Source organism: Hypomesus nipponensis, chromosome 3, assembly GCF_054491055.1.
Source record: "Hypomesus nipponensis isolate SF chromosome 3, ASM5449105v1, whole genome shotgun sequence".
Taxonomy (NCBI): Eukaryota; Metazoa; Chordata; class Actinopteri; order Osmeriformes; family Osmeridae; genus Hypomesus; species Hypomesus nipponensis.
In genome coordinates, this window is record NC_140363.1 from 3,374,398 (window position 1) to 3,402,277 (window position 27,880).

At 39.9% G+C, this 27,880-nt stretch overlaps 2 protein-coding genes and 1 pseudogene across 3 annotated transcripts in view; 1 reads left to right on the forward strand and 2 right to left on the reverse strand.

Moving 5' to 3' along the window:
• map1sb (microtubule-associated protein 1Sb) overlaps nucleotides 1-13,029 on the reverse strand; it is a 31,282-nt gene extending 18,253 nt beyond the window's left edge. The window contains exons 1-5 of the mRNA XM_084684509.1: nucleotides 12,841-13,029; nucleotides 12,195-12,293; nucleotides 3,678-3,760; nucleotides 3,455-3,592; nucleotides 2,842-3,355 (exon numbers count right to left, since the gene is read on the reverse strand). Coding sequence (XP_084540635.1) covers nucleotides 2,842-3,355; nucleotides 3,455-3,592; nucleotides 3,678-3,760; nucleotides 12,195-12,293; nucleotides 12,841-13,003 — 997 coding nt within the window. The 5' untranslated portion in view covers nucleotides 13,004-13,029. The remainder of the gene's footprint in view (nucleotides 1-2,841; nucleotides 3,356-3,454; nucleotides 3,593-3,677; nucleotides 3,761-12,194; nucleotides 12,294-12,840) is intronic.
• A 634-nt stretch (nucleotides 13,030-13,663) lies between these two features.
• Nucleotides 13,664-27,734, reverse strand: LOC146299178 (cocaine- and amphetamine-regulated transcript protein-like). Of its 2 annotated transcripts, XM_084684519.1 has the most exons (4): nucleotides 27,681-27,734; nucleotides 14,340-14,493; nucleotides 14,012-14,095; nucleotides 13,664-13,800 (listed from the first exon to the last, which is right to left on the reverse strand). In XM_084684519.1, the coding sequence occupies exons 2-4, from the start codon at nucleotides 14,466-14,468 to the stop codon at nucleotides 13,693-13,695; spliced, it is 321 nt and encodes a 106-aa protein (XP_084540645.1). In that variant the 5' UTR covers nucleotides 14,469-14,493; nucleotides 27,681-27,734; the 3' UTR covers nucleotides 13,664-13,692. The 2 variants fall into 2 exon arrangements, with proteins under 2 accessions (XP_084540645.1, XP_084540646.1); XM_084684520.1 differs by lacking the exon at nucleotides 27,681-27,734 and having other exon boundaries at nucleotides 14,340-14,962.
• Nucleotides 15,303-16,453, forward strand: LOC146299179 (uncharacterized; annotated as a pseudogene).
• Nucleotides 27,735-27,880: the final 146 nt, after the last annotated feature.

The following is a 27,880-nucleotide window of genomic DNA, read 5'->3' on the forward strand; positions in this document are numbered from 1 at the left end:
AATGTGCCAAATTAGAAAACTTATGACCAGGGACTTTTTGAGATATTGGGGCGCAAGGAGAAGAAAAATAATAATCTAATAATAATAAGAATACCAACAATAACACTAGGTTCCCTCCTACCGGAGGAACCTAAATATAGCTGCAAGCAGCGATGCGCGTTACTCCGCAAAATATTATAAACATGTAAACTTTAGAAGATCGAGAGTTGGACTACAAAAGAGCAAAACTACTTCATGTTTGGCCAACAACAAGCTGAATGGGGATTTGAACTCATGAGCATAAGGTTACAAGTCAGTCTCTCTATCCTCTCTGCTACACACCAACTGTTGAGATTGCATGAATAGAAAGGGCAGAGTATTAGCTTAGGTCAGCTTTGGGATAAAGGTTAAGAAACGGTTGACATTTCCAGGTGAAATTGCATGAAATTGTGCATGGTATTTCAGAAAGATGTCATCCTATTGAACTAAACAGATAATCAAAATGATGACAGGCCAAAAGATAATGGCTGGATTCCAACCTACTACCTTATACTTTACAGGTCACCATCCCAGCCCATTGAGCTATTCTCAGTGTTGAATATTGTCATGTTCAGTTACTGTATTAAAAAGTAAGCTGTTTCTCCTGTGGTAAGCGTTGTTAGATTCAGCCAAAATTGAAACTGCTTGTACATTTCCTATGAAAATGGGACAACAGGATGACTGGGTTCCTGCTGTAAAGAATAACTTATAGTTTTTTTAAAAGGTTGTTTGGAGTGCCATAACTTGTCATGGAAGGGAATTTAAAATCATGCCTAGCATCAGTGGGGATGTGTCCTGGCTTAGGTTACTGAAATGAATTTGTGCAAAAGACAAGGGATCCACCTGAACACTCAATTTGCTTCATTAGAGATAACCATTAGCGTTATCTCTACCATGCGTAGACTAAAAGTAACTAGCTACTGTGGTGAACCTGACTTGTTTTGCAGTGGTTTACATAGTCACGCTAAATAGATGATTGGAGTGTTGTGATGGGCTCAAATAAACACGCATTGCTATGTTTTACAACCGGAGGATTTATCTGAAGACTAGAAACCGTTTTGTCAGAATAAAAAATAAAAAACTATGCCTCTGACTGGTTTTGAACCTACAACCCTTTGCTTACCGCCATAACATCTCAGCCAATTGAGCCATTCCCAGGCATGGAATGCACAAAGTTCAATAACTGGATAGTTAAAAAAAGCTGTTTCTCCAATGGCGAGCATTGGCAGATTTGGTCCAAGTTCAAACAGCTGTAATTCAGTCATATTTTGACATATCAAGGTGAAACTTTGCGTGGTACTTCAGAGGCATGCCACCTTAAAGCTTATTAGGTTTGAACCAACCTTCAAAAATACATTTGATTTAGTGACACAAACATATTGAGGAAATGTGGACATTTACATAAATACAACCACTTCAGCCATTTTGTACTTGATTCAATTGCCTTAAGTAACGTTTTTAAATACGTCAATGATACATATCTGTACCAAATTTCAAGTCAATTTCACCTTTGGTTCAAGAGGAGGAATTTTGAAGGTTTTCCCAAATTATCACAGTACAGGAAAATCCATCATGGCGGACCTTATGGGTCCTTGAGGCTTTTTTGTTCCTCATGAAAAATGAGGCATGCACACCAAGTTTCAGAAGAATTGGAGCAATGGGGTGGAAATGCCATCACTTTGAAAATCGGACTTTTGGGCGTGGCCTGTGGCGCCCCCTATGGTCCGATGTGGCCCATATTCGGTGTGGCTGTACCCACTTAGATGTAGTATCAATGTGCCAAATTAGAAAATTTATGACCAGGGACTTTTTGAGATATTGGGGTGCAAGGAGAAGAAAAATAATAATAATAAGAATACCAACAATAACACTAGGTTCCCTCCTACCGGAGGAACCTAATAAGAATACCATTGATCACACTAGGTTCCCTCCTACCGGAGGAACCTAATAATACCAACAAACACAATAGGGTCCTCCTGACGGAAGAACCCTAATAATACTAACAAATACAAGAGGTGCCTCGCAGCTTCGCTTCTTGGCCCCTAATAATATTAATAAAACTAATAACAATAGTTTCCTCCTTACAGAGGAATCCTAATAAGAATACGCAGAAACCCTCTAGGTGGCTTCGAAGCTTCGCTGCTTGGCCACCAATGACTTACTCTCAGCCTGCTAGCTACCAAGTTATTGCAGTCAAGTGCCTTATCATTATCTACTAGCCACTAACCGCTAGGGGTGGGAATCTTTTGGTACCTCACGATTCGATTAAAATCGATTCTTGGGGTCACGATTCAATTTTTTTTTCCAAGAAAACGAAATATATATTGATTTTTGACATTTTTGAAGATGTGAATTACTAGAAGACTGAATCGCGATTCTATTTTTCCTCCACCCCTACTAAACACATTGCTTTCTTTTTAAAAGATAAACAAAGATTTTTGTCAATACCTGCTCAACGTCCCAACTCTTCATTTACTGTCAGTTCAAATTTTAAGAATGTTAGTTAGCTTCGGAAATCATGCAAGTTTGTATCTTACTTAGCAAATAGCCTACGTAAAACGTCCGTTTGGTAGCCCTCAGGGACCCCTTAACAGGCTGTGGCCTGCCTTCTCTGTTAAAAAGTTGCACAATTTATATTATTTCAGATATTTTTGGCGCTTCCAAAAAGCTTTACCAACTTCAATGCAAGTCCTTGGGTTCAGAGCCATACACCTGTACAACAATTTCAACTTCATAAAACGCCCTGTTTGCAAGATAATTGAGCCACAGACACACACAGAGACAGACACAGATTTCTGGCATTATAGTATGATATAGTATCACCTTTGACATCTGAGCCCATCTCCAACTCAGCCAGCTTCCTCTCGAGGAGGGCGTTGACCCCGGGGAGGTTCTCGGTCCCAATGTGAGTCAGCAAAACTGCATCGACTCGGTCCAAGTGTCGGACCAGCTTCCAGAAACAAGCCTGAGGGTCGGACCCTCCATCTACTAGAATGGTGAATCCGTTAACCGCAAAAAAAGCACAGTCACCTCGACCGGCGGGGAACACATAACAACAGGGACGGGAGAGCTTGAGGAAGCCCACAGTACTGGGGGGTTGGAGGCAGTCAAAGGGGGACCAGGGGGAAAGGGTACCGGTGAGCAGGGAGGTAAACTCCCCTAGAGCCTCCATGGTGGGAAGCCCTACTGGAGGGTTGATGTGGAGAGACATGGGCCCCTGGAAGGGTTTGCTCTCCAAGAGGGCTTTTTTCCACTGGCCAATGTTAGGACAGCTCAGGGTTAGGACAGCTTCAGAGGTGGGGAGTGATGAAAAAGTGGAGCTGGCCGTATCTATAAACTGAGGGAATGGGAAAACAATTATTTAACCTGTAATGGAAAAAGTATTCTTGAAAACACTTCTGAGGTTTGGGACCATTTGGTTTTTCATGAGTCTCACCTGTTCTGTGAGAATGTGCGTCAGGTGGTGTGGGGACAACAGTCCGCTGTGTATCCGCAAGTCTCCAGTATCCTCCCAGCTCTGTCCAGCAAGGACCAGCAGCTTATGCCCAGACTGACTCTCCAGGAGCCCACACACCTGTCAAGGGAGATCCTCTCACTGTAAACAATTGTCAAACTATAATAGATGTAGGTTGTATGATGGAGACAACTTAGGCCCTGACCTCAGAGTAGAGGATCTCTTGGGATGGGCTAATCAGCACCTGAGTGTCCAACACTCCTGAGCTATATCGCAGGCACCTCTGCCCTGAGGATGGGAAGTGAGAGAAATGCAAAAATAAGCATTTTCAGGGGTTGGTGTCAGGGAGTTGGAAACATTTTGACATTATACCAGTATAGAGAGGAGAGGAAAGATGAGAAAACAGGATATAAAATGTGAAGTGTCCAGTCAGACTAGGGAAGCCAACCACAGTGTATATCAGTGCATAGATTGAACGATCAGGACTGGAAAATGTTTACTCCAAGACCACCTAGCTGAAAAGGAGACGCAGAGTGAGGGACCTGGGTTAGAAAATCCAGTCTCATCTGAGGATAGCTGGATGACCTGATCACAGAGAGCTTGTCAAAGAAACCCAGTCATAAAGTATCTCTCTTTTCCTTTTTCATCTCTCACTGAGGATGACAAACTAAATATCATGACATAGACATATGATGTCATTTTGAATATTAACACTTTACATAGATTACTCTGGGCTCCATTGAGAGAAAGCCTTTCAGCCTGTTAACTACTGAGGTTATCATACACTATATAACTGTTGTTTATCATCCACACACAAACACACATACTATATAGGCTGCAAGATTACTGGCATCCCTTCATGGCGTCATTTGAGTCAAAAATCACGAGCGTATATATTCTTTCACGTATATATTCTTTCACACTTGCAGATATCACTCGATAGATATAAGTACTCGCACACAACCGAGAGTTGTACAGGTGCCGGCACAGTCTCATAGGTTAAATCTGCTTGCGAGCAGTGAAATTTTGCTCCTGCAAGGTGGGTCCTGCTCGCTGAGTTTTGCTCACGCAGTAAATTTCTGCTTGTGAAGTGAATTTCAGCTCCCCCGAGTCAATTATTTTTGACAGTTTGGGGGCAGAAACCAATGGAAGCACTGACCCTCTTATTATTGGTTGCGTTAAATGCAATCACACCCACAGGGACATCCTTGTACCTTGATTGACAGCTTACTTTACAAGACGCACAAATTGATGCTACACAAACTACACTACATAAACGTCTATTAGCTACTTACATGTTCCAACCAAATTTCAGAGTAAACTATTGGATTGTTAGACAAGGCCCCCATCATCAAGTACGCTGTGTGCGTACTTACATCTGGCGAGTGAAAAGTTAATATCTGCTCGTATGAAAGATTACATATGCTCGCGATTTGATACATGTTTTGGTAATTCTGCTTATTGTCAAATGAGAACCATCCAACATTTAATAGAAGTACATTTATTTTGAAAAACAAAAATCGATCATCAAGAAATAACTAGTGCACAGTACCGGTGATGCAGTCGGAGATTAAGATAGTGCCAATGCTGTTGATGTCAGCCGTGCCCCCGTTTTTGGTTTTGCCCTGCCCTAGTGTTTCCCTGTCTCATTGTCTTCACCTGTGCCTTGCTCAGTTCTCGTTAGTTTCATTGTGTCCACCTGTGTCTTGTTTGTTTCTGTGTATTTAGGTTCCTGTTTTGTGTCCAGTCCTTGTCTTGTCATTACACCCCCACCCACCACCTACAGTCTTCTTCAGACAACCGCCTGGTGGTCCCACCGTTCAAGACTGCCCGGTCCCAACATAAGCTCTTCTCCTGCCTGGCCCCCCAGTGGTGGAATCAACTCCCCACCTCCATCAGACACAAATTGTCACTCCACCTTCAAGAGAAGGCTCAAGACGCACTTGTTCCGGGAGTACAACGGTATTTAGGAATGGTTTGCTGAACCCAATGCTAGTTTCCTCAAGGATCACATGACTCTAGCTTAGAGACTTGTTGCTTTTGTTGGTTAGTGGTAACTGATTTAAACTGTTGTATTCGCTGCAAAATATTCTATTTTAGTTAATCTTATTTTTAACGTTGCTTGCTTTTTCTACAGGTACACTTGCACTTAGAGATTCATGTTGTTTAATTGTAACTTGCTTAACTACCTGCTCTTACGGTTCTTCCCTTTGGCACTTATTTTTGGGTTGTTCACAATGTGTGTTTCTTGTTTTGGCTACCCGCAATGCTTTGGGGCTATCTTGTTATTATCAGTGACCTATGCACTTTGTAAAGCTCTCTCTTGGAAGTTGTTTCCACTTCTGTTGTTGTTGGGATCGACTTGGGGGGGTAACGTTAGCACTACAGCTTAGCAAACAAACTATCGTGATATAATAAATAGTTGTATTTATATAGCACATTTCATACAAGAATTGCAGCTCAATGTGCTTTACATAAAATCAATAAACAATCATAATAAAAACTATAATACAAGTGATAAGGTAATTTAAAAAAAATACAAGCCGCAGTCTTTGTGGTGTCTTGAGTCTGTCTTAGACTCGAGCTGCCTTTGCAGTCTCCAAAACATAACAACCCAGAATAGCAGCAATCTGCGGTCTCTCAAATCCGTCTTGGACTCGAGCTGCCTTTGCAGTTTCAAGTGATTCAACTCAGCTTCAGTTAGCTCTAGCTATCTTGCTGAACAATAGATCTGGACAAACATGCATCTTCAATTGTAGATTTACATGACAACACAGGTTATTTATTTGAATGAAACACAGTCAGGAACATGAAATAACCATTGCCGATAAAGTAATTAGGGCTGCAACTAACAATTGTTTTAATAATCGATTAATCTGTCAATTCTTTATTCGATTAATCGATGAATTGGATAAAAAAACAAAAAAGCATTAATTTCCAACCCTATATCAAAAAACAGAACTGACAGTGTAAATTCACAGTAAAAAAGTATTCAGAATGTGCACAAACAAGAACACAATTTTGAAAAAGTTATTAATATTAGTGTGGACTTAATGCTATTTTCCAAGATTAGCTATTTATGAGTTTTGTTTAAAACTTTATTGAAAATTGAAAGGTTGTGGAAGTAGGCCAGACTTTATTATAATAATCTGGTGTATATTTAAGATTATTTGACACAATTTTGATATAAATTAAGATTTGCGAGTATTAAGCTATTTTCAAAGATTAGTGATTTTTTATCATTGGGTGTGCTTTGCCTTCGGCAAGGGCACAACCATTTGTAGCGTGGTTTGCTCGTTTAAGATTAGTAATACTTAATTTCTAATAAAGTATAGTAGTTCTTGGGGCACCACCTCTGATTCGTGAAAGGGACAGAGGAAACCTTGTTTAATAGTATCGAATAATAGCACTCGTAATAATCAGTCTAATCTTAAGTAGTAAATTCTATGAAAGTAGAGCAGATCATATAACGTGAGAGATAAGCAAGTATTATACACAATGATTTATTTAAGAGAATGTAATTATAGTGAACACATACCAGACAAGTTATGGGTTAGTTGGGCTAAAGCAGTACAGTAGGCCTAAATTCTAATGAGAGCGCGCTACACAATGGTTGCGTAGAGCGCGTGTGGAGGGGAGGGGAGAAGTTGAGGAAGAGGTAGAGATAGGAAGAGGCTTCTATAGTAACAATGGACGATCAATGGAAACTGACCTAACGATGATTAAGTCAAATCATTTGTAGAATACAATCAAACATCAACAATTCAATCACAACATGCCAATATGTCACAAGTAAGAAATATTGCAAATCGCAGTTACTTTTGTCGGTTTGAAGAACGGAGTCAAATGGTTCGTTATGTCCAACGAACAGAATCGGAATCTCTCGTCAAAGTTCCGGGCGCTCAGTGAAGGTGCAGGTTAAGAGGAATAGGTTAGAGAGTGACGCGTTCACTCACAAGTTTATCCTACGAACAAGCGGGGGTGATTGTACGTTTGGGGGTTAAATACCCCAAAGAACAGGGGGTCATCCCTGTGAAGGTGACCTCTCTCATTGGTCAGTTACTTCCACCTGGGCGTTGTCCTGGGACCTGCCCAGAGGTGTGAAGTGGCTGATAGTTTTGAGTTCCATTATCTCAAATGTCCATGGAATGCTCAAACTTCAGAATATAACAATACAACGTTCATAACTGGTTTTGTTAGTATGATACAATTATTTTGATACCAAGATTGACTGATTTAACTATACCTGAAGGGAAGTTATAATCAAACATCAATTAACAACGTTCTAGGTAAATGAGACAAACACATTCTAACACATCGACTACTGTCCTTGAATTAGTGTCCATGAGCCATGTAGTCCTTGTAATGTTTGTAAGTCCACACAAGTAAGTTCCTTCAAGTAATTCCTTTTGTTCTGACAATGTGAGACCATGGTCTCTGTTCCTGACCCCATGCTGGGTCAGGAATTTGAAGCTCCTACTCTGGGAGATAAGGACAAAAGGGGAAGGACCCTTCCCTTGTCGGGGGTAGGGGAAGGTGTGGATGGTACCATGCTTTGTCTGTGGACTCTCTGCTACACATTGTTATCTCATATATATATTTATTTATTATTATTATTATTGTTTATTTTCGCCTTAGGCTCAGTCAATATTTGGACTATATAGACTACATAATTTTTGACAAGTCGATGTCAAAAAAGTTGGTTCTATTGGGATTTATGTTCGGTTTTATGTTATGCACGGTTTGAGTTTTAATTAAGTTTTTGTGGCAAAAGTGAAGCTAACGGTGGCTAACTTGCTAGGCAAAGTCACTGACGCTACTGACGTCACAAAATATTGCGTGACTACCTCGAGCAGAACATTAGTTTAGCAGCTCGTTAACTTCTGGGAGATAGCTAGGCTAACTGCTTTACTGCAAGGGAGCTGCAGAAACGCCACAAGCAAATAGGCCAGGGTGATAACTATTTACTCATTTTACTTTGTGATATGAAACACAATTGTGAAGAGTAATGTACAATATAAGCTGATATAGTAAGTAGTTACATCTACTTTCGGAAACAGTAGTCCACTATTTCACTGAAGCATTAGCATCATGACATTAGCCTCTGTTGCCCGGGCAACACATACTACAGCGGTCTATGATGCATCTGTTTTCAATTGTTAAAGGGGCAATTGACTGCAAAACCGATTTTACCTTGTCATAGTTGAATAACGACAGTTCGGTGGGTAAAATGAACATACCGTGAATATCAAAGTCCATTTCCTATTCAAATCTAAAAAAGAAAAAATTTGGCTGTAAAAAACTAGCTTTTCAACAAAGCTACCAGTCCTACGTAGGACCGGTGATCGCCCTCTTTTTGGCTCTGGTCTGTACCTTTGTCACGCCCCAGAATTTACATCCAGACCAGCCCGAGGTAGCGTCTATCTCCGATACTAGTTTAGCTGCGCGCTGCTCTGTGTAAGCTACTTAAGGAATTACAAAGAATAACGTTTTGAATTATAACAAGGATATTGAAAATGGACCACGGTCGTAAATGCTGTGTTCCAGGCTGTAGCCTACAGGGAAGGCTAACACTCACAGTCTTCCCAAGGAGCCAAACATTCAACAGGCATGGCTGCTGTTGTCTTATGAGAAGATCCCGGCAAAGTTCGACACTCAATCATTCATTTGCTCTGAACATTTCACCCAAGACAGTTTTGACAACCTTGGACAATTGCAAGCAGGATTTGCTAGGAAGCTGAACCTGGAAAGAGGTGCTGTTCCGACCGTATGTAACTACTGTAACTTGTATTTACAACAATGAGTGACTTCAATATTTATTTTAACCAAATATGTTTATTTTCTGAATGTAGTGTGGCAGTGTCACGTAACTTTTTAATCTCACATCCCATTCACTGTTCACCTCGCTAGTCAATCTACTTCAGACAGGCTGCGGCCAACACGACAGTAGCAGCAACTCTACACATGGCTGATTATTTTCTTTTTTTAAATCTTGATTTTATTTGGGGACAATGACACGGCTGGATAGCTGGCTAGTCTTGATGTTCAACTCGCTACAGGCTGCGGTCGGCGACAGTGGCCAAGACTATGGCCGGTATAGGCTAGGCTACTTTGTTTGTGAAAATCTTGATATCGATTTTGGGACAGTGACATGCCTGGTTAGCTAACAAATCTTATTGTCAAACATACTATAAAATTATATTTACCGTTTGTCAACCGTACACAATGTTATTGCCTTTAAATCTTACTAGCATTAACGTTAGCTTTCGGGCTAATATCTCAGCCAAGGGAAAGCCAGTGCTGGTTCCATGAGCTGAGCGGACTATAAAATATCAGAGTTGGCTAACGTTAAAAAACGTTACATTTCTTTTGCAAAACGCCTGAAAACATAAATTAATGTTTGTAAAAAAAAATTTTTTTGGCAAGTGACCATGGTATAAGCGGGATGATGCCCTTTGCCCAATATCAGCTGATAATGGACTCAGCTGCGCGTCGGACGGTTCATGCCTCCCCATCGTCCATTATCAGTTCATATTGGACACCTCGTCGGGCATTATCCCTTACGTAAACTAGTTTAGCTTGCTAACGCAAAAGCATAGGTAGAATGTGTGATGATTTAGTTTATTGGCAAAGGGACTAACGCATTATTTCATGTTCCTGACTGTTTCATTCGAATACATGTAAATCTACAATTCACGATGCATGTTTGTCCAGATCTTTGTCAGGTTATTTTTCAGCAATATATCTAGCTACAGTAACTGAAGCTGAGTTGAATCATGATATAGTTTGGTTCATGCTAAGCTGTAAAATTCTACCCACCTAAGTCAATCCAGTTTGCTTTGACAAAAGTGGAAACAACTTAAATGATCATTTCAGATGATATCTAGTCAATCTGTTAAACAGTGTTGTGTAGACACAATATATGTATTTGCACGTTTTTATTTGAAGTCTCCGTCTCCACCTTTGGTGTTTCAGTGAGTGCTGTTGGCCGTGTTGCGTTTCTGATCCGCAGCTTCACTCGCTGAAAACCGACCAATCAGCACGCAGCTCCTCTAAATATTAATGAGCATAACATAAAAAGAGAAAACCTCGCGTTTTTTTCCCAGGAAATTTTAGAGGATGTATCAGGGGGCATCGAACAGCACCTGGGCAATTTTCCACCCAAACTTCAAAATAATTATTTTGTTAATTCGTTACACAGAACTTTATTATATTAAATATGAATCGAAAATTATTCACACCTTCACAAAATCAACAACAAACAACGCCTGGTAAGTAGCTAGCTCCTGAGACTTCTCACCAAAATAACGAAGGGGAACCTTCAATTAAGACATGTTTGTAGGAACCTAGCAAAAAGTAGCCTGAACTTTCCTAGATCTTTAGCTACAGCACTAATGTTGAATGCTCGCTGATATAGCTGTCTGTCTTACTAAAACGGCGTATGTATGCATCGTTGCTAATGTGTGCTGACGTTGTGACTGTATACATGTGAGAAAGACACTTAACTGACTGAGAAACGGAGCGAGAGCAGGGAAAGGAAATTCAGCTGAACGAACACGCTGCGTGTTTTAACCTAAATAGCGTTAAAAACCTTTTTACGAAACGCAATATGTGGCAGACGGTGTTGATTCTGTGGCGCACCGCCACAAATTAGTCTGTGTGGGAAACACTGATATTCATATTAAATCATTGTCCCAACTCCCTGCCCCTTTGAGCGGACTTAACAACAGATAAGTCAGCAGTACCCCAGTCTCCCCATAACTGTACCCCTTCCTGTCCCAGTGAAGAAGGTGAACAACATTGTGTTAACGACATGCCAGTTAGCATCATTCCAGGGAGTCTGTGGGAATTTCTCTGTTGGTCTCTATGGGGCGAGAGTTGGACTTTGGTCTCGCTCTCGTGGGGTTCTGAACAAATGTGCAAGTCTGTTGGATTCCACAGACAACTGTCTACGACCAGCTTTGCTTTCAGCAAACACTAATAATAATAATAATAATATTGTCAGCTTAACATGGCTGAAAGGGATCAATTGCCAAATAACGTCAAATGCAGCACCGCGCATCTTCGGGTGCTGGAACTGACACCTACAACTTCAAACACTGCCATCATTAAAAGAAACGCTCCTCTGAAATCCCACTATAAAACATGTACACAGACAGACATGATTGTAATGTAGACAGAGAAACCAACATCAACCGACATGTCACCAACATCTTACTCCCGACGGCATCACGGGCACTGTGTGCTATCTATAATTCTCGGAATCTCTCCGTGTGTGTGTCACCGACTGCATCACGGGCACTTTGCACTAGCTAAACTCAAAAACTGAATTACAAATAGGTGAATTTTTATAACACTGTTTACTTGTATTTGCTAAGGGGGAGCCTGTCATTTTTGGGGGGAGCCCTCTGTACATACTAGTTTAAGAAAGGTTTATATTGCCATTGAGCAGCACAATTATTGTTTACAATCAATTATGTCTACCCATATTTGAACCATATCAACAATCAGCCACTTCACACACAAAAACTAAATTTTCCTTTTTTCTTCCTCCGAGGAACTTAGATAAGCTGACATAGCAGGTTACTATAGCAACTGGTATTTCTAAAATAAATATGGTTAATGGATTGTAACAGACAAACACACCTGCACATTTACCATTACACCCGCACACACACACACATTTGCTATACAACTAACATGCACAACACTGTGAGCTGACCTGTACCCTTGAGTATCTGATGGGTGTGGTGAGAGAGGAAGTCTCTGAGGTGCAGATTCAAGTTGCAGGAGGTCAGGTCCACATCCCATGAACGTATACCTGGACAGACACGACACAGTCAAGCACACACACACACACAGTCATGAGACAGAAAGAGACAGAGACTGAATTGTACACAAGCCTGCACCCCCAGAAGCAGGGCATTCAACTAAGAGCTCCTACAATAGCCGAGACAGTCCACAGATCACACTCCCCTAGGCACATGAAGACCTCACAAAGCATATATTACATGTCTCCAGGAGCAGGATATATCACTGCACAATGGCCACTGTGAAGAATCTGACCAAAGGCCAGCACAGAAATTGAGATATAAGGTAGGGATATTGTATAGCTGTTTGTTATGCATCATATCGGCTTAAACGGAATCAACGAGAAGAAAGAGGAAACAATCTGCACACGACGGAACATCGCCTCTTGACGCAGCATTGTAACTTGCAAATTGTAGGCTATGCAGTTGTACAGCCACGGACACTGACTTAAAATGCTTTTTTTATCCAGGGTAACCTCGGCTGCGAATTCAGGAACAGCGGTATCTGAAAAAAAGTCTCTGCACCCAAATAATGCCGACCCTCGTCAGTTGCCATACCTCTTTCGATCTCCTGGGCGATGTGTTCCGCCTGGTTGGCGTGCTTGATCTGTCCAATGATGATCAGGACGGAGTATTTATGATCGGAGAAGTCGGGCTTTCTCGCCGCTGCTAGTCTAGGCTCCTCCTGTATTCTCCCTTCCACTACCCAACTGGACGCCATATTGGACAGTAATTTAGGGATATGATGTCATTGGTAAACCTTTCAGCGCTAGGAGCGCTAGTCTCTCTCCTAGTCACTGTGCAAGAGGCGGGCCATTGTCCCAAACATTCCAGTGGAATGCAATGAAACTCGCTGAAGAATTGAGAGCCTTTGATAAATCTGATCATTTAGGCCTATATTTTGATGCACGTCCCTTAATATTAACGTTTTTACAACACATCACCGATTACTTTGAATTAATTACGGCACTGGTTACTGTATACTTAGAGACATTATGCTGAATTAAGCTATATTTAACGTAGCCTGTATTTTAATGCACGTCCTTAAAGTTAATGTAATTTATGCAGCAAAGCACCGATCGCTTATATTAATTATTGCATGTTATCATATTATTAAGCCTTTTCACGCACAGAAGCTGCAGTTCATCAGGTCCGTTCTATTTTCTTTTTTTGTAACACATTGTACGCGTCCAATGCACAAATTCAACATATTGAATAAAAATATGTATAACTTATCGCAGTTTTTATAAAGTCATACTTTATTAATCCCATTTAATTTGTTTTAATAAATTCTGTCAAAAATGAAAATATAGCAAGGTATAAGGGAACACGACATTAATACAACAATTTCCACCATCAACTGTTTATTCAATTTGTGTGAGGCTAGTTACATTTCTGTTATTCCATCTTTCACAAACACTTGAGGACGTAGAAGTTGCAAGACGATCCTCGAGGACAGCCGCAGAGCGTTCCAACTCTTGCGCCTTTACGCACGGCGCACTGTTCGCCCGCGTCACACTGAAAACAAACAACAAAGCATACCTATCAGTAGACTAATTGTGGGCCTACAGCTCTGACAATGACCTAGAAAAGAACTGACAATACAAACTTAGAAAATGTTCTACGTTTAAAAAATATATAACGAAAATGTATTTTCGTTATGAGTTATTGTGGAAAATAATTAATAAATATTTGTTCGTTTGGCCTATAGGCTAAATTAGTCTCTTACCGAAGGAAGCCATCCTAGTTTTTTCTCCGATGATGGCATTTGTTTGTTTTTCAGTTTTTCCAGGACTTCTTGCAAAGCTTCAATCTAAAAGGGAACCATTGAAAGCATGCGTTTACCGATGTTTTTTGCTATCTATCAATTTGGATTTGATAAATGTAGTCTAATGCACACATCCCAAGAGTTTTCCGTTTTTAGGAAAGAATGCCGGTTACTCAAAACCATCACTTTAAATTGAGTTTTTTTATCCAGCCGCTGTTGAAAAGCCCTTCAGCTAGGAGTCATTCTAAACACACACAGTAAGGCAAAGACCCATTTGAACTGTTCCTACCAGATCCTTTTCTTCTTGAGTCTTTGGCGGGAACTCCACAGAACGGGTCTCAAACGATTCCTCCCCATGCGCAAGGCATAAATAGACACAACAGGTGGCGGCGAGAAAAAGCGTGCTGACGCTGGCCATGGTGCTGAAGACGGCCTGAACAAGTCTGCGGAGGAATGTGGGTTCCGACTGGGGCTCAACAAGGTCTGTATGGGTTTGGTGGGCTCAGTGTCTCGGAGAGTAAACGGGGCCCACACTTTATAGCTGTTTTTGACATCAGCCATCTACTACAATATTGATGACAAGTTCCACATGATGTCAGGACTGACACAAGGTTGACCTACAATTTCCTGGAAAGGTCGTGAGTCTTGATCATGTAATGTAACACCAAAATCTAATTTAACAGTCAAGTGATGGCTGTACAGCATAAGAAACAAACATTTATATGAAATGGGGGGAGGGGGGACGGTTCTTCCACCCCAATAACCTAAGATTACATCTGACCTTCACATCAATCTGTAATCAAGATCCAATTTCCTGCTGTGAGGTTAACCTCTCTGGACCACACTTTGTGTGCATATGTGTGATGTGTCGCACAGAACCTCAATTTGGCCTTGGGGAATGTCTTGTACACAATGAATAAGGCCACACAATGTCTCAAAAGACAAATGTAACTACAAGGCTCCATCCGATGTATCTTTTTCTATTCCACAGAAACATATTAATCAAATAGGCTAGATTTAGGGGAATATCTCAAATTCAGAATCAGTCAGTGGGCTAATTTCTATGGAGCTAAAAGCTGACAAAAGTATCTGAATTTGAAAATGAAAGATCTGACATATTTGTATGTCCAATTTCCTAAAACTTAAATATTTTGCTATTGAATATATCATATCTGAATTATTTGTATGCCAAATTTAATAAAACAGAATTATTTTGATCCAGAAATACACATTTCTGAAATTCAGATTGTGGGAATACAGATTGTTATCATTCAGATTGCAGAAATTCAGACTGCAGAATTTCAGATTGCAGAAATTCAGATTTTGTCTGAACTAGGCCAAAGCGGAAATAGCTTGCTTTCACAGGGAAAAGTAGACGATTTCAGAACAACCAAACTTTACTTCTTTACAAAAACTAAGAGTCGCTCTTTGGATAGAGTTGGAGGATGGAGCCCAATGAGCTAAGTACTTTGAAACTTGTAAAACCTCTGTCTTCTCCTCTGCCAAATTCAAAGACTTAAATTACAAAATGATAGCTTCCTTTTCAATGTTTATGTTCAATGTTTATGGCTTTATAAAATTTAACATTTAGTATTTGCCTTCGCCTAGTAGGCTATGAGAACATGTCAAAGTAAGGGGATAAGTCTTTTTCTTTCCAGAATCTGACATTACTGTTACATTTTGTGAAGGATAGGCTTCACTCATGTATGGAACATTCCCTTAGCAGTGTAGCTTTAGATTTAGATTATTTTGAATTTGTTTGTTCCCAAGAGCTAGTTTTCCTCAGTGCTATATCTCCTCAGATGTCTGTGCCTCGTGATAAAGCAGACGCTTTGAGACAGCTTCATAATGCCATTGATGTGGCTAAATATGACAACAGGCACACGGTAGTTGCAGAGCTGGAACAAGGAGGGATTGGGCGACCTAAAGTGGCCATAGGTCGTGAGTATCTGACTAGTTTGTTCGAGAAGAATTTTCCTGTTTTGTGCATCACTGGCCTCTTAGGAGTTTCTTACAAACAGACTGGGCATAGGCATATGGCAGAATCGGACTTGTCAGTGAAATCACTAAACAGTTGTCTTTCAGATGAAGAGTTGGACAGACTTGACAGTGGGATAAAATCCAGAATGCCACACTGTGGGTATAGGATGGTGAAGGGCATTTTGAGGGCTGATGGGCACAAAGTACGATCGTGTTAGAGCTTCGCTTCATCAAGTGGATATATTGGGAGTCCTGTCCAGAATGACTGCATTGGGTTGTGTTGTTCGAAGAATATAGTCAGTTCCAGGCCTTAAATCGGTGATGCATGTTGACACCAACCATAAACTAATCAGGTACTCTTCATTGAGTGTTTTGTCTGAATGTCCAATATCTACACGATTCGATGCATTATCGGCAGGGTAGGTGTAGGTGTACTTTTCCATAGAATAAAGCACACAGTGCATCAGCTTTGGTATCACATCTGGTGCATCTCATTGGTTGTCACAAGACAGCACACAGCCTAACTAGTATGAGTTTCTCAACAGTAGTACCCGTAACATCAGGATGTAAAGTTTATTTCAGCAAATATTACAAAAAGTGCATCACAACAACATTACCGACCCTCCATTAATGTCACTATTATGTGTTATGTTAAGTATACTTTTATACACTGTGGATGGCTTCTCGTGAAAAGTAATTTTAACAACAGTGTTAAATAGCTTGTATTACTGTCTAGATATGAGTGTTATGTATAGATGACTATTTATCACTCTATGATGTAGATCATAGGTGTCAAATTCAAGGCCTGTGGGCCACATCCGGCCCGGTGTACAATTATATCCGGCCCGCGACAATATGAAGCATCAATAACACACAAACTACAAATCCCATAATGCCGCGCTACAGCCCGATGCGCGCGCTCACATTAACTGTGAGTAAGTAGTTTATTATATGGCATGTTTAGCTTCTTTTCATTTTTTAAACGAAAATAAATGGTACCTCTAGGCTAATTGTAGCTAGCTCTCAAGTCTTCTCACGGTGTGTTTCATGTGTTGCCTAGCAACTCATTACTTTTGATAGAAAGCGGACAACATGGTTCTGCTAAAATGGCTTTAATTTCAACACAAAATAACGACACAAGTGATTCAGAAAGTCTAGTCTTCATCCTCACTTTCGATGACAAATCTTTTCAGCATCATCTGGATAGTAAAACTCAGCAGCTGACTCGTCGATATCGCTCATTTTGAAGATGACGTCAGAGGGCAATAATAACTACTTACTAACCGAGAGTGAGGTCATGCCGGGAAATATCAAACTGAGGCTGGAATGTATCATCTGGATAGTAAAACTCAGCAGCTGACTCGTCGCTCATTTTGAAGATGACGTCAGAGGGCAATACGGAGCCGTATTGACCGCTGAGGAGGGCAATACGCGTCTCGCATGACTACCTATTAGCCAATCAGAAAGCTTGTACCGTCGTTGCCATATAATAATTCTGTATATTTTATATGATAGACTACTTATTATTTATAAAGATTACATAGATTTAAAAGGATAAAAGGATTTTCTGCTCATTTACAACTCAAAATACTAAGAGTGGAGAGTAGAATGAAATAGTTGTCTTCTCATTTCCCCTGCAAGAGGGAATGGTGATCAGCAGCTTCATAGTTGGATAAAAACGAATACGTTTGGCAGACAGATGTAAAAATTGACCTAATCTCTATGACTTAAACGTCATTGTAATTTCTTTCCCTTCTTGTGATATTTTCAGGCATTTAGCCTACTCATATTGCATTCATTCATTAATAAAGAACCCCCTTTGAAGCTTATTATAACAACAACGTTACCAGCAGTAGCTATCTCAGATGGAATCGCGATTCAAATAGTACCATCTGCTAACTGAAAATATGCCACCAAAAACTTAAATAAGCTTGACATTTATTTAGGGGAAAATCACTCATTCATAAAAATGTCAGTAGTAGCGATCATTGTCAGTAACAAGGCAAAATGCGATATAGCCCTGCTGTGTGGAGAAGCTGCCCCGGTAAATTGTAGGCTACAACTACTAGACTGTCTTGGTAGCGATTGCGTTGGTTGAATTCAATTTAACGTTACTTCCGTTGTACGGTCTAGGCTGAAAAGAATTATGTTCATGAACCGATTGAAGTTTAGGCTGTGGCAATGGAGTTCAGGTTAGTAGTCACTAGTCAGATAGTTTCACCTCTTGAAAGACTTCTGATTTATGTAAGGGTAGTGCCGAACATGTGCCGCTGTTTGACTTCCTACGTAGGCTACTGTAAACAGCTGTGGAGATGGGGTTTTTTAGCTACTAGACTATGCTTTAGTACAGCATTGCAGTGAGCTACACTGGTTTGAAACCACAGGTAATGATAATTTCACCAACAAATCGTTTACTTGTAATCTAATGTCATAATAAATCCTACAACGAAAATGTATTTGTTAGGAATTTTTATTTTAACGATTGAAAACAGATGCATCATAGACCGCTGTAGTATGTGTTGCCCGGGCAACAGAGGCTAATGTCATGAAGCTAATGCTATAGTGAAATAGTAGACTACTGTTTCCGAAAGTAGATGTAACTGCTTCCTTATATCAGCTAATAATGTACATTACACTTCACAATTGTGTTTCATATCACAAAGTAAAATGAGTAAAATAGTTGTAATAGTATAACCTGGCCTATTTGCTTGTGGCGTTTCTGCAGCTCCCTTGCAGTAAAGCAGTTAGCCTAGCTATCTCCCAGAAGTTAACAAGCTGCTAAACTAATGTTCTGCTAGAGGTAGTCACGCAATATTTCTTATATGTGAGATAACAATGGTTTGTGCTTGCCAAAGGCAAAAAAAAAGACAAATGTTGTTATATTCTTTATAATAACTTTATTTTTTCTTATCTGTTTGTTTATATGTTTCATATAATTGGGTGTGCTCACGCCTTCGGCGAGCACAACCATTGTTCTCTCACATACATATTATTATTATTGTGAGAATGCTGTTGTGAGAATGCACTATTATTTTCCTGTTTCTCTTTATTATTATTGTTGGAATGCTGCTTCAGCATTCTAAGTATTGTTCTTTGAATCTTTATTCAACTTCTTCATATTCTTCTATTTCTTCCTTGACACCTTTCAGCGCCTTCAAATCTTCAGCTATTAAAACTGTTCAGCTATCAAAAAATTCAGCAGTTTCAGGCCATGCCTGCTGTGACTTTTCAGCTTTCTACCTCTTATGTTTGAATTAATATAAATCAATATTCATAATATTCCTAATAATCAACAGATGTACACATTTGTTCAGAGCCCCATGAAAGCGAGACAAAGTCCAACTCTTGTCCCATTGAGTCCAATGCAAATCTGGTGACAAATTCGTTGGAGAAAGCAGAAAGAGCAAGATTTTGAAACTGCCGGTAGTTGTATTTCTGCCGGTAGTCGTATTTCTGACCTTACAGACATATAACGGACTCTCTGGTTTCGCAGAGTCTTGGGGCTCGGAAAATATCCTTAATTTTTGGATTGGACGTATAGTTTTGCGTCTGTTTACTTGTTTGAGGTGTGGATTCTAGCTACATTTATATTATTCTCTGCCATCAGCGCATTAGCAATCATAGCTGCACCATCACCATGGCAACCACACAAACACGCGCCACTCAGTGGCTCTGTTCGAAAACTAAGACAGCTGTCTTAATCCTTGACGTCTTACTAGACAGGTGTCTAACGAGACAGCTCTCTTAGGGGTAAGGTATCTTAAAAACCGTTGTTTTCGAACAGCCTATTAAGACAGGATGTACGTCATTGCGCTGTGTGTACCCCGCGCACAGAGTTATGGGTAATACGTGCCGCCATTAAGACAGCAAGGCAGCTCATATGCTCTCTTAAAAAATGACCGTTATGTGACGTATTTCAAGGTATCTTATTAGACAGGAAGAGAAGATTTAAGACATTTCGAACAGACCTTGCTGTCTTAAAAGGAAGGAAGGAAGGAAAGACGCAATTTAAGACATTTCAAACAGAGCCAGTCTCTTACACAGGTGATTGGTATTAGCTGATTAGTGGAGACAAGACAAGCTCGTCAACTCATCTCATTAAAAGAATAAGAGCACCACAACACAACTACTACCACTACTGATACTGCTATATTTTATGCCACTTTTACAACTACTTATTCTGCAGATGTTGTATCTCTTTTACTAACTACTTTAAAAATGCAACTGTTTTGTTCTACTATGCCACTAAGTGTGTTCACTTGACCATGAGAAACCCTATAGCAAATGTCGGTTTATGCCAATGTTACAATTACTCCGTTTACATGTGTAATTAGTTATGCGATTACTCAATAAACGCGTCTACATGATTCTTTTTATTAATTGTTGTATGCTCCACGGACGAAACTTGCACCATCATCCTTCTGCAAAAAAGTGTCAATGTGTCTTCCTGTATTGGCCCTACTGCTGTATGTTTGAATCCTACTAAGAAAGCCGAGTAAATGCACTCAATGGTAGGCTACATCTGCTACTGCTATTACTATCTCAACTATATTTTCAGCTGTTAAAACGATAATATTCTTGTTATGACTAGCTAGCCTACTTCTTCTCTGTTTAACAGTTCAGCTTTCAGCTTCTCCCTCATTGTAGGCTATTTTAGCTCTTAGCTTTGTTAGATCATGCAGTTCAGCTTCCACACTGCCTCTTTTGTGTGACTCACACATTTTTGAAATTAATTTCAGCTTTCAGCTTGCTGGTATTTTCTCATTTCTGTATTTTCAGCAATAAAAAAAAAATTATATATAAAAAAACAAACGTTCAGCTCCTTCAGGAGATGTGTGCTGTGTTTTGGTATTTCTCCCTTTTATACTTAAAAAAATGTTAAGGTTTTTGTGCAAATTATTCTCCCTTTAAAAGTAATGGTAAATCCTTTCAAATCATTAAAAAAGCTTCTTCTTTCAAACTTAACTTCTTAAGCATACTTTCAGTCCTCCTCTTTCAAACTTAACTTCTTCAGCATACTTTCAGATAGAGACACCATTCAACCTTTAAAATGTTCACAATACATTCAGCTTACAACTTTCTACTAAATTGTCACTATTTTCAGCTTTTTTAGCATGGTCAGCTATCCCCATTCAGGTTTTCAGCATTCTCACTGCTGTTTCGCAGGAACAGCCTTTTCTAGTTATTATTATTATTATTCTTTTTGCCGCCCTAAAACTTTGTTAATATTTGGACTACATAGACAACCTAGGTGTCAAACGTTTCGTCTTGGTAGCGATTGTCTTGCTAGCATAACGTTAGCTTTCGGGCTAATACAGTAGCTCAGCCAAGGGAAAGCCGGTGTTGGTTCTATGAGCTGAGCGGACTATAAAATATCAGAGTTGGCTAACGTTAAAAAACGTTAGATTCATTTAGCAAAACGCCTGAAAACATGAATTAATGGCAAGTGACCATGGTATAGGCCGGATAATGCCCTTCGAGGTGTCCAATATCACCTGTTATACCATGTTCTGGGTGAATACTCGATTCTGATTGGCTGCAGGGGTGTACATCATCGGGTGATAACGGACACCTTCTGCGTCATTGCAGAAAAACTGTCTTTTCACCGTTCTAAATTATTCCGCTCGCCTCAGGAGCCTGTACAAAATATCTGAAATAAGTAACGATAACAACAGTGACATGGTCAAAGCCTCCATTTACAATTTTGAAAGACTTGAACAAGCTAACTTGTATTTACAACAATGAGTGACTTAAATATTTATTTTAACCTATTTGGAAAAAAAAAAAATTCTGAATGTAGTGTGTCAGTGTCACGTAACCCGTCATCTCACATCCCATTTGCTATTCACCTTGCTAGTCAATCTTCAGACAGGCTGCGGCCAACACGACAGTAGCAGCAACTCTACACATAAAAATCTTGATTTTATTTGAAAACCTCACCTTAGTCTTTTCTCTCTCTGTTTTTTCTCTGAACTTTTTTGAAAACCCGATTTATGTTTACAAGGCGACATTGTGATCACTATTTCTGACTACTAGCGCAACTGACTGACTGCAATTGACTGCAACCAGAGCCTGTTTAAGGAGAGCCTTGCCACTCCCTATTAAACCCCATTGTACCGAATTTGGCTGCAGTTCCACCAGAGTTCCACTGGGGGTGATCGCGAGCGAGTGCATGTTGAATGGGAGTCTATGGAGCTAAACGGCTAAATTTGTCTCTTTTGCCTGATTGTCGTTGAAAAATCTCCGATTTGATTGTAGTTTGTGCATGTTCAACATGGATTATAGGTCGAAAATTGAATGAACGAGTACTTATGTCCTTTTGATTTCTTACAGGGTGAGTCGTTGTTGCCCATAACACGCTAGCATTCTGCTACTGAATGCTGATTGGTTAGTAAAGGACTGATACGACCAGAGCTCCCGCTTGATGGCATCCGAAGCGGAATCAGAATGTCGGAGCATTAGCAACATTAGCAACAACATTAGCAAGCCAAAACTCTTTCAAGCATGTGTATTGACTGGGAGAGCCTAACCTGTCAGCTGTGTTGTCGATGCCCTGAGAGAAAAAAGTAAGTGACCAGAGCTTGCCGTCAAGCAGTAGCTCTGGTCATACGATGTGTATGACGTCAATGACATTTTCAAAAGCTTTTTAGAAGAGAAAGGTGACTTTAAAACAATCTAACAGCCAGCAATGTGTATTTTTTTGCCTCCCCTTTCAAATTCAGAATTCAAATTACTAGACAAAAAATTACATCCTGAGAAAAGTGGATTTTGAGGGGGTACCGCTCCATAGACCTCCATTCATTCTGCACTCGCTCATTAGCGCCCTCACATGGAACTTCAACCAGTTCAGAACCCGGAATTTTCCAGAGAGTTGAGACATTAGGCGCGTTCGACTTCATGCAGCGCCGGCGGCGCCGACAGTCGGCTGCAGTCGGCTGCCTTGAATCTGAGAACGTCATTGGCTGCTTCAAGTCAGCCGGGCTGCAGGCGGCTGCAGACGACGCCGGCGCTGCATGAAGTCGAACGCACCGATTCTCTGATACGGATCCGTAGTGCCCTCTGACGTCAGCTTTAAAATGAGCGATATCGACGAGTCGGCTGTTGAGTTTTACTATCCAGATGATGCTGAAAAGATTTGTAATCGAAAGAGAGGATGAAAACTAGACTCTTTGAATCACTTGTGTCGTTATTTTGTGTTGAAATCAAAGCCATTTTAGCAGAACCATGTTGTCCGCTTTCTATCAAAAGTAATGAGTTGCTAGGCAACACATGAAACACAGCGTGAGAAGACTTGAGAGCTAACTACAATTAGCCTAGAGGTACCATTTATTTTCGTTTACAAAATGAAAAGAAGCTAAAGCTAAATGCCATATAATAAACTACTTACTAACCTCGACCGGTCGGTCATGCCGGGAAATTTCAAACCTCGGCTTTGCCGTGTGTGCGCTAAGGCAGGAATAAACCATTTCATGCCAACACAGAGGGGTGGTCGGTCAATATGGATGTTTTTGGTCAATGGGGATATTTAACTTTTATTGCCAAACAAGTAAAAACAAAGAGACAGTTAATTGTATTATCATATTTGAAATATATTTATACTCAATGGTGACAGTTTATATGTTATGTCATATAATGTAATTTCATATTAGTCTTTACCTATTTTTGGGGGCCCATGTCAGTCAGGGGAGCTTCAACAGTACTCACTATCTTGGCTTGTTTCACGATCACTTTTGCTCCTGTCAGAATAGTCATAGTGGTATAGGCTACTGTAATTACACATTATACCAGGCGAGGAATGAGTTGTCTATTCATTTAGACTGGAAAAAGTCAATTGCAATGTAAAATGCTTATACCTATGTTGTATTGATGTGTTTTGTCACTGTGGTCTTGCATGTAGTTCAAAAAGATCTTAATAGAACCTAGAATATTTGGTATGGAAGCAAATCGTGACCAAAATTCAAATGAAAATGCATTTCCAGAAATGCGTTTTCATTTTAAGAACGTGGCTGCAAAATCGTGACCACAATTCAAATTCAAATGCATTTCCAGAAATGCTTTTTCATTTTCAAGAACATGGCTGCAAAATCGTGAACACAATTCAAATTCAAATGCATTTCCAGAAATGCATTTTCGTTTTCGTGTTCTGCCCGCAAAGAACTGCCCATAATTCGAAAACGAAAATGCATTCTGAGCGGCGCAGCAGAGTGACGTCAGTAGCCTCTCTTTTTCAGCTACCTGCTGACCGAGCTACCCATCTTGTTCGGTAGGGGGCGGTGTGCACATACGCATTGCATTACATTACAACATTTGCCGGGAAATTGACTGAATTGCCGAGTGTGACATCAGTGTGACTGATGTGGCCGAGAGGACACATCACAGATTATGGCGCTCCCTCTAATTGTGCTGATACTTGTAAGGTATTTTCTTGTCTGCTTTTATTGTGACAGGGGTGTGTGGTTCTGACGTTGGAAGAAAGTGAGTGGAGTGAAATGCTATGTGTGGGGGAGATACAGTAAAGATGTACAAAGTGTATGGAGCTAAAGCTGACAAAGGTATCTGAATTTGAATAAGAAAGTTAAGAAATATTTGTGTGTCGAATTTCATCAAACTGAAATATTTTGCTGTTTAATATATAATATCTGAATTATTTGTATGCCGAATTTAATTAAACAGAATTATTTGATCCAAAAATACACATTTCAAAAATTCAGATTCTTGAAATTCAGATTCTTGAAATTCAGATTTTTGAAATTCAGATTCTTGAAATTCAGATTCTTGAAATTCAGATTGCTGAAATTCAGATTCAGATTGCGGAAATTCAGATTTTGTCTGAAATAGGCCAAAGGTGAAACAGCTTGCTTTCACAGGGAAAAGCAGACGATTTCAGAACTACCGAACTTTACCTCAGAACAAAAGCTCAGTTGCTCATTGGAGGAACAGTATTGAGCAAGTGCTTATGAAACTTGTAAACACTACTATTATTGGCATAAACCGACAATGGCTATCGGGTTTCTCATAGTCAAGTGAACGCACTCGGTGGCGTAGTAGAACAAAACAGTAGCCTACCATTAGCATAGTAGTTGGCAAAAGAGATATTAGCAGCATCTTCAGAATTAGTAGTTGTAGTGTGGCATAAGATATAGCAGTATCAGTAGTGGTAGTAGTTGTGTTGTGGTGCTCTTAGTCTTTTAATGAGACGAGTTGACTGAATCGCTTGTCTTGTCAGCTAATGCCAATCACCCGTGTAAGAGACAGGCGCTTGTTTGTGTGGTTGCCACGGTGATGGTGCAGCTATGGCTGCTAATGCGCTGAGGGCAGAGAATACCAGAAATTTAGCAAGAATCCACACCTCAAACAAGTTAATGTAGACGCAAAACTGTACGTCCAATCCAAAAAATAAAGATATTTTCCGAGACCCAAGACTCTGCCGAAACCAGAGATGTCCTTTTTATATCTGTGCGTTCCGAAATACGACTATAACGGCAGTTTATAAATCTTGTTATTTTTTGTTTTCTGTGACGAATTTGTCACCACATTTGCATTGGACTCTATGGGGCGAGAGTTGGACTTTGTCTCGCTTTCGTGGGGCTCTGAACAAATGTGTAAGTCTTTTAGATTCCACAGACAACTGTCTACAACCAGCACAAAATTAGCTAACTATTGATCAAAAAACGAAGCATGAAGAGCAAAAATTGTGGCAATGGTGGCAAACTAGAAATATGTTTTCAACGACACTCGAAGCTTCCCTCAGCTCTAAGCGATTCAGTATGCACTGTGGGCTTTCTCGTAAACACCCATGTAAATCTCAGAAACGGTTTGAAAAAGTCATGAAACATAATCAGTGATATCAAAAAAAGTTGAATAGATATCAAAAAGCTGAATTATATAAAAATAGTTTAGGGTTTTGTCAACGTTTTAAAGTTTAAATGGTAGCTCTAGCTGAAAGATTGAGGAAGAAGAAGGATTTGGAAGTTGAAGAAGTTTTAAGAAGTTTGAAAGGATTTGAAAGAAAACTCCATTGGAAACCCATGTTAAAAATATTATGAATATTGATTTATATTAATTCAACCATAAGAGGTACAAAGCTGAAAAGTTGTAGCCCTGAAACTGCTGAATTTTTTGATAGTTGAATGGTTTAAATAGCTGAAGATTTGAAGGCGCTGAAAGGTGCCACGGAAGAAATAGAAGATAAATAATAATAAGTTGAATAAAGATTCAAAGAACAATACTTAGAATGCTGAAGCAGCATTCCAACAATAATATATATGTGAGATTACAATGGTTTGTGCTAGCCGAAGGCAAGCACACCCCAATAATATTAATCTTGCCTTCAGGAGCTTTTGTTAAACACACCCATTATTCTATTTTTGATCGTGTCATCAAGCCAGACTGCTTTTGTGGGACAATGTTTCACCCCCACTTACATCTGATGGAAACGTCTTGTAGCCTATGGTTCTATGAACATGCCCCTTTCAAAGGCAAATGTTCAATAAAGTATATTTTAGACACACTTCTCGAGCTTTTATTTATTACATTATTAACACGTGTTGTTCGATCACGTTATATCCATTAATAGACGTTTGGTTTTCTAGGTTGAGCATGAAAAACACAGGTCGCATTTCGACACTGATGTGAAATTGAAGGCAGTGTGAATTTTGTGGCATTTCGTTTGAATATAAAGTTGACAGTAAGCTATGGTAAGTCTGCATTATGGAAGATTTCGGTTACCAAAATAACTATTAAGCTTTGTTTGCCTGGCGAGAACAACGACGGAGCTGTTCATGTTAACAGTTTATTTCATCCGATACAATGCGTTGTAAATCATACTCCACGAAGAAAAAAAGCAACATATGTGATGAGTTTATCTAGAATAGCCCTATATTTAGCCATATAGCCTAAAAAACAAGTGAAAGGATCACTATACAGTGACAGAATACATTTCCGTTAAGTTTGCATCATGTGTCTGATTCTTATCGGACTTGTACCCCATTCTGCCCATAGATTCTGCAACTGCAATTCCCACATGCTCGTAACCATATAAATCTATGCTCGCGACTGGTTGTCGCAAAGTATGACATGTACGGCTAGTTGCAAGCGTGTACGAGGTCTCGGAGCTAGGGGAAATAGGAGCCACTGTTTGAAGCTAGACCGGAAGACACGAAAGTGGAAAGATGGCTGCGTCCAGTCTCTCGCTCTCGCTTGCCTCACTGCGCCACTGAGCCATCTTGGAAGACAGAAGTAGCTGTCTCTAGTTATATTAACTCTATGATTTGGACCCTTCTCCCTTAAACAGGCTCTGTCCTTATTGACCGGCGACGAGGGCAATACGCGGCTGGCATGACTACCCATTAGCCAATCAGAACGCTCGTACCGTCGTTGCCACATAATAAACACTGATAAACATTGGCATGTAATACAGATAGATGTTCCTACATGTAACTGAATGCAGAAAAATGACTAACACCGTTAGCATCAACCCACTAACTACTAACAACGGTAGCTAGCATCAAGGAAAACTCTGACGGCCTTATCAGTCATTAATTAAAAACTTGCAAAACAAATAGCTTTACAAACAACTTCTGACTTCAAAAACGACCAGATTGTAGAAATAAAATAAATATATTTTGACAAAGATTGCTACATAAAGTACCTGTTTTGTTTGATGACTGCTCATCATGCATTTCAGACATAAATTGCAATTTGCGCGGTTGTGTTTTTGAACGTCATGGAAACGCTCTTGACAATCGATTTAAAGAGCCGAAGTTACACGACCTCTCTTAGTACGTCATTTCTATGGAAGTTTATTAGACTCTTTATTCAAACGGCAATGCATTTGTCAAATGGCAATTC

Coding starts and splice junctions, on each gene's coding strand:
- LOC146299178 (XM_084684519.1), bottom strand. CDS start 14,468: ATGGCCAGCGTCAGCACGCTTTTTCTCGCCGCCACCTGTTGTGTCTAT. Junction 14,096..14,339: donor CTCAAGAAGAAAAGGATCTG/GTAGGAACAGTT, acceptor GTTCCCTTTTAG/ATTGAAGCTTTGCAAGAAGT. Junction 13,801..14,011: donor AACTAGGATGGCTTCCTTCG/GTAAGAGACTAA, acceptor GTTTGTTTTCAG/TGTGACGCGGGCGAACAGTG.